Source organism: Budorcas taxicolor, chromosome 21, assembly GCF_023091745.1.
Source record: "Budorcas taxicolor isolate Tak-1 chromosome 21, Takin1.1, whole genome shotgun sequence".
Taxonomy (NCBI): Eukaryota; Metazoa; Chordata; class Mammalia; order Artiodactyla; family Bovidae; genus Budorcas; species Budorcas taxicolor.
The window spans coordinates 21,509,887-21,522,610 of NC_068930.1; the positions used below are offsets into that span (position 1 = coordinate 21,509,887).

The 12,724-nt window shown below is 47.2% G+C and overlaps 1 protein-coding gene across 1 annotated transcript in view; it reads right to left on the bottom strand.

Annotated features, from left to right (window-relative positions):
- Positions 1–12,724, bottom strand: part of NTRK3 (neurotrophic receptor tyrosine kinase 3) — a 414,336-nt gene that overhangs the window by 267,014 nt on the left and 134,598 nt on the right. The window contains exons 7-10 of the mRNA XM_052659381.1: positions 12,345–12,486; positions 10,501–10,797; positions 1,980–2,003; positions 247–311 (exon numbers count right to left, since the gene is read on the bottom strand). Coding sequence (XP_052515341.1) covers positions 247–311; positions 1,980–2,003; positions 10,501–10,797; positions 12,345–12,486 — 528 coding nt within the window. The remainder of the gene's footprint in view (positions 1–246; positions 312–1,979; positions 2,004–10,500; positions 10,798–12,344; positions 12,487–12,724) is intronic.

Sequence of the window (12,724 nt, forward strand, 5' to 3'; positions counted from 1 at the left end):
GCTAATGCAGTGGGAATTCTCAAACTCTTCTCTTCCAAGCCCGGGGGCTTAAAGCAGATCCTCAAAGACTTCCTCAAACAATGAATTTTTCTCATCAAGTTTCAACCACCTGAGAGGTCATTCATCACGGCTTCTTTATGCCACAGTTCCAAACAAGGCGGTGCTTGGAAAAGTTGAGACTTAAAATAGAAGGCGGAAAACCATTGTATCAGTAAACACCTTTCTCTTGACCAAGAAGTGACTCACCCCGAAAGTGTCTTCCTCTGGTTTGTGGGTCACAGTGATAGGAGGGGTGGGGCTCACTTCGTAGACTGAAAACAAACAGAAAACAGAAGAGTCGTTGGTTTGCTGGCCACAAGAACCTCCCCCACAGTTCTTACCCAACTCCCAAGCCTTCTCGAAAGTTCTTCCTAGAGAATATGCCTTTGAAGTCAGACTCTGTCTGACCTCTCCAGGCTTTGCAGGGGTCCCCAGAGACCAGATTCCCAAAGGCTCCCTGGCAGGTGTTGACAGCTCAAGGGCAGACTGCATAGGCATAAAGAGCCTTTACTCTCATCCCCCGATTCACATCCCAGAGTAAATAACCTAACCCTAACCTGGGCAACACGGGCTATGAGCTATTGGATAGATAAGAGGAAGGGAGATGGTTTGGGATCACAGCCAGGGTCTGGATTCAGCCCATTTTGTCGGTGAAGGCAGCTTTGTTTGGCTACACACAGCTCCTCTCTGCATCCCTTATCCTGTCCCTTCTTTCTATGCCCATCCTGTTCCCTCTTCACTCCTCAGTGAGATCCAGAAGGCCTGTGGCCCCACAAACTACCCACTATCCATTGCCCTGAGACAGATTTCAGAGTACAGTGGCAGCTTCAGTTAAGCAACAAGGTTATCTGACTAGGAAACACCAGGTCTTCCCAGCAAGGCCTGGAGGAGCAGCCAAGCCTCCCTCAGACCTCCATCTGTAATCACCAACTTATCCAGACACCACCCCCGGTTCAAATTTCTCCGGAGGGATATTCTGTGAGATGACAAGTCCTCTAAGACCAAGGACAAATAAAGGAATTACAGGTGATATTTACAGCTGAGCCGAACAGCAATGCATGTCCTAAAAAAGACTGTCTGCTGTCTCAGGCCACAGAAGAAGCTGAAATGACCTCAGCTGTCACCATTCCTCTACCATGGGGGACAAAAGGAAAAGGAATAAATATGGGTTCCCCTACAGTCCATGAGTAGACCCCCAAATCCTTTGGGAGTTGTCTAGTCCTGGCTCTGAATCGCTTATAGACTGAGCCTCAATAATTTCATTTAAAGACAGATGAGCCTATGGGAGACCTTGCCAGTCACAGCTCCACTTGTCTTGTGTGCTCAGTTGCTTCAGTTGCATCCTACTCTTTGCGACCCCATGAACTGTAGCCTGCCAGGCTCCTCTGTCCATGGGTTTCCCAGGCAAGAATACTGGAGTAGGTTGCCATGCCCTCCTCCAGGGGATCTTCCTGATCTAGGGATTGAACCCATGTCTCTGAGGTCTCCTGCATTGGCGGGCAGATTCTTTACTACTAGCACCACCTGGGTGCGTTCTGGCCAAATTCCCTGGCTCTTGAAGCAGGTGACAAACACTAACATCATAGGCTCCACATTCTCTCTGCAAGAACAACTGAGATGCTCAGCACGGGTCCACTGGGGCACATGAACCCCACATCCTTCCTGACACCACCTCTCTCTGTCTGGGTAGGAAGACCCGCAACATGGTCAGACCCTAGAAAACTGCTGGAAAACTGAGGCAGCAAGTGACCGTCTAAGAGGCGTGGGCTTGGAACTGCCCAAGAAGAGTTTCCACTCTCCTTTCACGGTTCACTCGGATCCTCTTAGCGGCCATGGGTCTGGGGATGGTGATAAAACAGGAAAGAGGGCTATCTGGACTCAGTAGTCACCAAAAGTATCAGAATAAGTCACTTTCAAAGCAAAAGGTAAAAGAGACTTACAAGAGACAAAGTTATCCGTGCTCTCTGCAAAAAAAAGACAGAGATAATTAACAAACGTAATAAAAATCGGAACAGCCTCGCTCTATCTTCTTCATAGCTATGACCTCTCCCACTCACCATGATCCCCTGTTGCCCTGGCAACTGAAAACTAAAACCCCTGGCACATCACCCTTCCCCCACACCCTATTACTCCTTAGAAGGTGGTCTTCCAAATGGGGAAGGAATAAGAGCTAAAACTCCTGGGTTTCAAGGGAGGCGGCCTGGCCCACCTGGAGACTGTAAGCCAAACCATGAGATGAGGAGTTAAATCCAGACTCCCCATCACGCCCACAGCCTCCCCTCAGGCACCCAGTGCACTGGGGATGCTGGCGGACATGAGAGCCCAGAAGAAATGCTGCAGGACGGGCGTCTGTGATCTTCCTGGGAAATGCCAGCTATGATCTCAAGATCATAAGCCCCCAGCTGTAAAGTTTATTCTATAGGTCACTGAGACATGCTTGGGAATCCCTCTAGAATCTATTTCCCAGATGAAAATGTGATATTGAGTCTTTGGCCTTTAGAAATGATCACCTAATAATGAAAGCCAACCATTACTGGGCATTGATTATGAGATGGGGGTGTGAAAAATGCTTTATGTAACACATCACCCAACCCTATACCGACCCTGGGAGATAGGTAGCATTACACCCTTTCATCAGGAGAGTAAACAGACATACAGAGATCAAGTGACTAACTGAATGTCACTCATCTAAGAAGGGATACACCTGGATTCAAGCCTGGGCTCAGAACCAGTTTGTCAGAGATTCTCACACTTCAGCCTGCCACAGAGGCATCCAGGAGATGACCACTACTATCCTCCAACAGAAAGAATGAGGGCTTCTTGGAGAAATGCATAATTCTGGGGCTGAGGAAGAAAAAGTAAAAGATGTGCCTAGAACATCTTGTGGTATTGAAAAGCAATAAACCACACAAAAATTATTAGGGGAAGGAAGAAAGGACGCAGGAGCCACCGTGATGGGGTTTCCAATGGCCAAACCAGGGATGATTTGAGCAACAAAATATACTGACCATCGTAGGTTGTTATGAGCTGAATTATATCTGCCCAAAATTCAGACACAGAAGTCCTAACCCCCAGTACCTTAAACTATAACTATATTTAAAGGTAGGGTCTTTAAGAGGTAATTAAGTTAAAGTCATTAGCAACCTAGAGGAATAGATGGGATAGGAGGTTGGGAAGGAGGTTCAAGAGGGAGGGGACATATGTATACTTATGACTGAATCACACTGCTGTATGGCAGAAGCCAACACAACATTGTAAAGCAATTATCCTCCAATTAAAAAAATAAATATTTTTCTCGCCTTGCAGAAAGTTCAGAAAAAATAAACTCATTGGGGTGGGCACTAATCCAATATGACTTGTGTCCTTATAAGAGGGCATTAGGACATAGTTATGCGGAGGCAGATGAAGACACACGGAGATGACAACCATCTGCAAATCAAGGAGAGAGGCTCACAAAGAACCAGCCCTTCTGATACCTTGATCTCAGACTGCAAGCCTCCAGAAGTGTAAGAAGATACATTTATGCTGTTTAAGCCATTTAGTCCCTGACACTTTTTCTCATGGCAGCTCTAGCAAATTAACACATGGATTGTAATTCACAGAACAAAATAAATACCCATGAGTCCATACTGATAAAAGAAGTAATTTAATCAACAAATGAGGAAGAAAAGAAAGCACTTCCTTACCATAATATTCCAATTAATAAATAGAGAGGAAAGGATGGAACTAGAAAAAAATCACCATTGACAAATGGCACGTTAATATTTGTTTCAGGCAAGAATCACCAACGAATGCTATAATTAATATGTGAAAGAATGATAAGAAATGATATTTATAAAGCTTCAAAATATGATGCTTATTAATTACAGAAAGGAAAAAATATATCATTTTGGAGTGGAGAAACGTGGCAGACACCATCTTCACCAAGTGAGAAAGTTAACATCACGGGTAATAAGACGTACAGATATCATGTACCCCCAACACAATGCACTGAAAGGGCACAACATTACTTCTGTGGCACTTTTACCAAAAACACATAACTGGCATTTAATTGTGAGAAAACGCCAGGCAAACCCAAACTGTAGGATAGCCTACATATAACTAGTGAATAAGTACACAGATCATATAACTAGTGAATAAGTACACAGATCATATAACTAGTGAATAAGTACACAGATCATATAACTAGTGAGTGAATATAAGTACAAAGATCATAAAAGACAAAGAAAGGCTGAAGAACTGCCCCAGATTTAAAGAGAATACGGTAACATGGCAGCTAAATGCAATGTATAATCCTGGACTGGATCTCAAGAAGAGAAGGACAACTGATAGAATTTAGATAAAGTCTGTAGATTAGGTAATAGGGTTGCATCAATATCACTCCTGGTTGTGATCACTGCACTGTGATTATGTAAGATGGCAACATTGGGGGAAGCTGGGTGAAGGGTATAAGAATGTCTTTTGTATTCTTCTGCAATTTGGGAGGGTAAATCTCAAACTATTTCAAAATCAAGAACTTAAACAAAATTTTTTTAACTTTTTTAAAAAAGAAATATGGATTATCGATCCTCACCCCAGAGTTTCCGATTCAGGAGGTCGGAGTGGGTCTCGAGAATTTGCATTTTGACCAAGTTTTCAGGTGATGAGGATGCTGCTCCCTTTGAGAACCCCTGCACTGTAGTACAGCTCCTCCTGTCACAAGCCTACCACACTCACTCATTCATTCATCATGGACCTTCTATTTACCAGACATTCGGCTAGCTAAGCTTTCAGTCATTGCAATCGAAGCTCTGCTCTCTAACTACCTGTGGAGAAAATGATGCTTTCTATGAGGAAGGAGTCCTTTAAAGAAAGTTCTATGTATAGTAAATGCACTGTTAGTAGATTTCTTGTTCATCGTCTGCTTTTCGTGTTTCAAGGGGCAGCAATACAGCTTTGCCCAAATTCCTGAACATGCCCTTCATACCCCCAGCCTCTTCTAAACTTCAAGTGACCAACTAACTGATTTGGGAGGAAGATGGGGGTCAAGGAACCCTAGCTGTGGTTTCAGAGAAAAGAGACATGCCAGATCAACTCATAGTTAAAACTGATTTGCATATTTCTCATAAGGTTTTCCTTTATTGGAGAATATTCTCATGTCAGCCAAATGTTTCGGCCGAATCTGTGAACCCTGTAATTTCTCAGTGACCCTATGAATGCTTAGCTCCTTTGTAGGAGCCTGGTGACATGTATTCACCCAGGAAACACATGACACCTGGAAAAGCCAGACCTCCGGGGTTCTCTGTAACCTGTGGGAGGACTTGAAACTCCACCCTGGAAGAGGATGGTACCCAAGAGTGGTCCTCATCTCTGCCTGCACCAGCAGGCTGGGCGAACAACTGGACTCACGTGCCAAGGCAGCATCTGAATCCCAAAGGGGACCGGGCACGAACGGAAGGCATATGTCTCCTCCAGATCGCAAACTCCTCAAGAAAAACTCGGGAAAAGCCAGTGGGGTCCAGAGAAAAGAGAAGAGAGGCAGCAGCTTGCATCCAGACAGACAGAGATGCACTGAGATGTGATGACGTGAAGAGATGGCCTGGCTTCAGATGTGAGGACAGAGGAGGGAGCTGCGCCAGGCGTCCACATGCTCGGCCCACCCCACGCAGATGGCCACACGCGGCTGCCCGCTCCACTTCCCCAGCACCCGCAGGCTGGGAGCACGTTCTAGTCTCAACAAGTTCCTTAGGGGAAAGAAGCCAGTCTTGATGCCGCTAAGGCGCTAGCGCAATGGTTTCTCCCCTCGGTGGCACCTAGGGCCCTGGGGGAATTCTGGTTTCTGCTGTCACAATGAAGAGACTTCCTGGCCAAGTGAAAAAAGGAGAATTCAAGAGTTATGGCAGCTCACTTGTTCCTAAATGTTTCGTCAAGTATTCGCAGATATTCGTTGCAGGAGTGCAGGCAAACACACACACACACACATGTGCACGCACACATAAATACACATATATGCACACACATAAACACACACTCACAAACATAAATGCACACATACATACATAAGCACGTAAATGCACACACACACACACACACAAGTACAAACAGATGCACGCGCGCACACACACACTCCCTGCTTACACACATACATGCACGCACACAAAAACACACATACATATACACATGCATACATACATGTACACATGTATACACAAACACACAAGCACATTCACCCATACACACACACAAACACACACACATACACACACACATCCCTTGCATACACACATACACACACATAAATACACACACACATGCACACACACTGTGCATATACATAAATGCACATTCAGGCACCCCCATAAATACATACATGCACACACACACACGTACAAACACATACACATGCATGTATGCACACACCCCTTGCATATACACAAACACACACATAAATATAACATACATGCACACACATAAACATACACTCACACACGTTCCCACACATGCATGCATGCATGCATGCACATTCACGCATATACATGTACAAACATACACACACATGCACATATACACACACACATACATGCACATACGCACACCCCCCTTGGCAACATTCCCCCTGCTATCACATCGTCTAAGGGTCCCTAATGGCGACCTTCCAGGTACCACCCCGACCCTGACATGATCCCCAGCCTCCCCTGACACTCAGATCCCTGACTCCTCATGGTCCCACTCTTACACCCAGATCCTTTTTGGTGGCCCCTCCAAGATCCTGGAACATGAAAGAAGATTCCATGCTCCTAGAACACATCTTCCTTTCCAAGGACTAGCTCCACACTAAGGCTCAAACTCCAGGCGGAACATTCTAGTGCTTCCCTGGAAATGCAGAAGGAACCACCAACATTTGCATAGGATGTGAAGCTTACAAAAAGCTTTCCCAGAACATTTTCCTCTCAATGTCCTGCTCGGAGAAAATCCTCTGATCGAAGCCTCTGCATCTTCAGACGTTTCCACTCAGTGTATTCATTTCAATCCAGTCTCTCTTGTGGGCCTCCGACGCACGAACAGTCAGGAAAGAAGACCCTCACCTTCAGATCTCCGTCCCCTCCCCAAACAAATCCACTTTCAGTTGTCCTTGGATGTTTTTTTTTTTAAAATAAAAACAAACTAGTTTTGCTATTACTCTGTACCAAGCACCGTGGGAGATATTTTAGGCAGATTGATCCACTGGCTGTAAATTAATCTTCACCACAGTCTCTGAGGCAGAAGCAAGGGGGCTGAGTAATCTGCCTGAGATCACAGAGCTGATGGGCAGCTGAGTGAGCATCTGAACCCTGGCTTGTGACTCCATAACCACTACCCTCGATGAAACTGCCTGAAGACGGTCTGTTAGAACTTCCCAGCTTGATTACAGAGTGGACTACCAATTCCAGAACTCCTGGACTCAACTCCTTAACTCTGCCCAGAATCCGGGTCCAGGCCAACAGCGGTTGAACCATCCCTCTGTCTGGACACAGAGGGAAACACTTGGCAGACATTACTTCATTCATCCTCAGGACTATTTAGGCAGGAGCTCCGGTTATCATCCAAATTTTACAGATGAAGAAACAGAGGTACCTCACGCCAACTGTGTACCAAGCCCTATTCTAGGAGCTGAGGCCACCTGTCCAGTAGGACCACAGATGCGGTTTGCACCTCAATCTGTCTGATTTCAGACCTTCGGCTCTTAATCTCTTAACCCAGACATGCTTTGCTGTCTGGGAGTGAGGGGGTACAAATGACAAACACAACCTCCCCACCACTTTACAGCAAGAGAAGAACAGGAATCCACCAAGAGCCTTTGTACCCAGGGCTCAGCAGGTGTGCAGTTTACTGCCTGAGTCACGGGATGACTGACTCTCCTGAATGCCTAGCCGTTTTTTCACTGTCACAACTGGCCCATCTCTTCCCCGTCACTGGCTTTTCATCATCCAGTGATTCCTTTACGAACAAGAAAAGCTTCACACAGGAAGGCCCTGGCAGGGTGCAGGTGGGTCCGAGAAACCCGCGGTTTGCCTTCAAGCTCCTCTATGCCTCCACCCTCTCCCCTGCCTCCTCGGTCCACCACATGCCACAGCAGCAGCTGGCAAATAAGAGTGTCTGAATTTTGCAGGTGGGAGGGCTTGTCAAGACACAGAGTGCTGGGCCCCACCCCACAATTTCTGACTCAGTACGTTTGGGAGGGGCTCTAGGATTTGAGTTCTAACACCTGCCCAGGTGATATGGATGCGGCTGGTCTGGGGACCACTCCTGGAGAATGACTGGCCTGATTGGAGCTGATAAGGTGATAGGGGTGTCCAGAGGTGATGAGGAGGGGCAGCTGTGTCTCTTGGGGACAGAGAAGGTGTACGTACGGCTGGGAGGATGCAGAGAAGGGCTTCCCTCCCAGTGGGAAAAGCCACGCCCCGCACCATTCCACTGATCCCGCTGCCCCATGGCCAGCTCACCCTCTGTGGACAGGAGCCGGAGTGTCTTGCCCCATCTCTCATTCAAGGGCTCCCCTCTCTCCAGACCCCAGGAGTTTCCCTTTAAGAACAGAAGCATCACTTGGCAGGAGCTTCACTCCTCACTCATGAGGGAGTGTAGATTCTCCTCTTTTTTAAAAAATTGTGTCAGTTTCGGCTGCACAGCAGAGTGAATCACCATACGTACATATATATTTCCTCTTCTCTGGGTTTCCTTCCCATTTAGGTCACTACAGAACATTGAGCAGAGTTCCCTGTGCCGTCCAGTAGGTTCTCATTGGTTATCTATTTTATACACAGTAGTGTATACATGTCAACCCCAATCTCCCAGTTCATCCCACTGCGCTTTCCCCCGTCAGTGGTCATACACCTCCTCTTTAAAAACAGATTCCATTTTCTAATCACCAGATGGGCATGAGCAGGGCAAAGGGCCACTCCAGCCCTTAATGCCAACAAAGCCTAGCCTGACTTTATGGTCCCGAAAAGCAAAGCGTCTCTGCATCTGAAGGTCGCTGCTTCCACAGTGCCGACCGGGACTCTTCCAGTTCTTAAAAAGCCCCATGTGACCCATGGTGGGACGTGCTCTGAGGCCCTTTACTGGGTATACTAGGAATGATGTTGGGAATGTCAGACCATATGGGATGGCCAGGGTCTCAAACACTGGCACATTCTCAGTCCTCTCATGAGTGATGGCATCATCACTGCTTCATAGAACTCCGTGCAAGAATTTAGCTTCCCAGGCAGTCTCTTCTCTCCAGAGTGTCTCTCAGTGTCTCTAGAGTTCGGGTTTCCTTGTGCTAAGAATTAAAAGGCCCCTTGGAGCTGCTCCCTGATGGTTATCTGTACGTTGTAAAGTCACCTTCACATAAGCAGATGCTGCAGTGTTAGTCCTCCACTTATGTGTGTGTGTGTGTGTGTGTGTGTGTGTGTGTGTGTGTGTGTGCATGCGTGCATGACATCAGTCTTTACTGATATCTTTACTGATATCGGCTCTACCCTTTACCTCATTAGAAGCCTGGATTTCTAGGAAGTGAAGGCTGAGAGGTCCTCTAGCTTGTTCCCAGCAGAAATCAGCAAGGTCATCAAAGATACATGACTTCACTAATAGAAACTTTTCAGCTGCCAAATCGACCAAGAGATGCTGCAGCCACTTTCACTAAACTCTTGGAGTGTTTTCTTCTCCTCCAACTCCAGGAAGGTATTTGAAATATTCCAGCCCAGACAAAGACAGACTCCCCTCTCAAATATTCAAACAAAATGTTTTCATTATTTCAATGACCTCTCCTTCCCCGACCCATCCACTGGACATCAGCACCATCCAGGTTGATGGCATCAGGAACTCCCCACCCATCAACTCACCACAGTGTTGGAGGAAAGGAGCCACAGACCTGGAAGCCTCAAGCCCAGGCAAAGCCTTGCTTCTACCCAGCAAGCAGAAAGAGATTTAACTTTTCTGTTAAACATGGGGATGAATCAGACAGACCATGAAGCCCCTTACAGAGAAGGTCATCAAACCATCACTAGGTATCAAAGCCTATGACACACACTTTGTCTACTTTAAGTTATTTAACAAAAGTCACAAGATTCTCATGGAAGCAGTACGTCATGCCCATTTCACAGATGAGGACATTGAGGTAATGATCAGGCCCAGAGTCCCCCAACAAACAAAGGACTGGGTCCAAATTCTCCACCATTCTGACCCAGTTCTCAAGTCCCTACTTACTCTACCGTAACACCATATACCCTTATATGCATAGCTGTGTATTTCCAACGGGTCTTGGCTTTTACTGTGACTGCTAACATCAGAGACTTTATCTAGTTTATGTAAAATTCAGGTGGTGGCCGAAGATGTTCCAAAGTGTGTGTGGTTGCTGGTGATGATGGTATCCGTGTTGATGCTGCTTCTCCCCTCAAGCCCCCACACCCCGACCCCCCTGAGTGCCTGGAGGTATGAGCCACTCCAGGGCAGCTCCACCCTCACCTGGAAAGGGCTCCTTGAGGAAGTGGCCATTGATGGTCTGGTTGGCGGTGCCCAGGGGGTTCTTGGCGATGAGGGTGTAGTTGCCGTTGTTGTAGTGGGTGGGCTTGTTGAAGAGCAGGCAGCCCTCGGAGACCTCGCCCTCCTGGTAGTATTCCATGTGGATGATCTTGGACTCACGCAGCGGCTGGCCGTTGTGCAGCCAGTGCAGCGTGGGCGGCGGGTTGCCACGCACCACAAACTCGATGCAGTGCTCCAGGCGCAGCTCGGGCTCCTCCAGGCTCACCACACGTGGGGGGTCTGCCAGGGGACAGGCCAGCTGAAGCCCAGGACACGGAATCTCCCATGTCCTGGAGCAGCCTTCCTGGAGCTGGGGCAGGCAGCCCAATTCTTCATGCATGCATGCATGCTCAGTCGTGTCCGACTCTTTTGCAGTCCCATGGACTGTACCCCACCAGGCACCTCTGTCTATGGGATTATCCCAGCAAGAATATTGGAGTGGGTTGCCATTTCCTTCTCCAAGGGATCTTCCCAACCCAGGGATCTAGCCCTTGTCTTCTGCATTTCCTGCAGGAAGATTCTTTATCACTGCTACCTGGGAAGCCCCACTTCTTCCCCATCAGCTCTAAAAAGACTAAGGGAATCAGAAGTCCCCCACTCCCCATCAACACCAACACCACCCCCAAAGAGGTGAAGAGATGTCTGTCTTCACCCGAGCTTCCTGGATCCACTACAGCTGGAGGGTCCCTCTCATGACCTTTGTTGGGGGGGGGGGGGCGGGGCGCATAAACATTCAGTCTACTATAGTGTCTAAGAATTCCTTAAAGAGATGAGTTCCTCTTGGCTAAAGGAAGGCTAAGAATGTAAGAGAAGTTGGCAGAATTTATCTTTTTTTTAAGATTTTTTATGTTGGCCATTTATAAAGTCTATGGAATTTGTTACAACATTGCTTCTGTTTTATGCTTTGGTGTCAAGGCAAGTGGGATCTTAGTTCCCCAACCAGGGATTGAACCTGCACCCCCTGCACTGGAAGGCGAAATCTTAACCACTGGACCACCAGGGAAGTCCCACTAGAACTTCCCTTAAAAGCATCTCGTTAAGCCAAAAGAGAACCAAAATTCCATACTAAAGGTCATTCAAGGACTCCAGATGCTTGCATTTGTTGCATAGATAAGCACCAAGTCATTAATTTCAGATATCTGGTTTTTTTGTGTGTGGTGTTTTTTTTTTTTTGGTGTGATTAGCAAATCCCATGGACGGAGGAACCTGGTAGACTGCAGTCCACGGGGTCGCTAGGAGTCAGACACGACTGAGCGACTTCACTTTCACTTTCCACTTTCATGCATTGGAGAAGAAAATGGCAACCCACTCCAGTGTTCTTGCCTGGAGAATCCCAGGGATAGGGGAGCCTGGTGGGCTGCCATCTATGGGGTCACACAGAGTCGGACACAACTGAAGCAACTTAGCAGCAGCAGCAGCAGGAATTTACCAAGAAGTGTGTATGACTACATGTATTTCCCAGCCAAAACAATTCATATGTATGCTTGCCCGTTCCCTGTCTCTATGGAGTAGCTCCTCAGAGAACTTTTAGAGGTTTAACAAAAGGCAGATTTGGGCCAACTTAGGAGTGAGCAGATCTGAGTTGGAGGTACAGCACCTTCTGAGTGCCAAGGACATGCTTTCTGGGGTTATGAGCCAAGGACTGACTTGACTTGCCCTGTACTGCCCCACAGGAGTCTTTCTGCCCCCCGGTGGACCACGCTCATTGCAGTGGCCCCACCCCGTCCCAGCCTCCTGTGCCGAGATCCCCAGGGTCCCACCCGCCCTCCACAATGGCGTCCACTCACAGTGGACAGTGAGGGCCACGCTGGCATTGCTCATGCCCACCACGTTCTCAGCGATGCACGTCAGGGTGAAGCCGTTGTCCTCACTCGTCACATTTACCAGCGTCAGGTTGATGGCGTGTACGTTGGTCCAGTTCAGATTTGTCTAAAACCCCAAGAAAACAGACAACCATCAGATGTATAAAATAAGCTACAGGGATATATTGTACAGCATAGGTCATAGAGCTAATATTTTATAATAACTAAAAAAACGTTTAAGACTGTATATTTTAAGTTATGTATACTTAACCACATAAAAATTTTAAAAAAGATTCAAAACAGAAAAATTAGATGATGGCACCAAAACAAAGGCAATAATCAGTTTCCACAAGCCTCCCCCACCT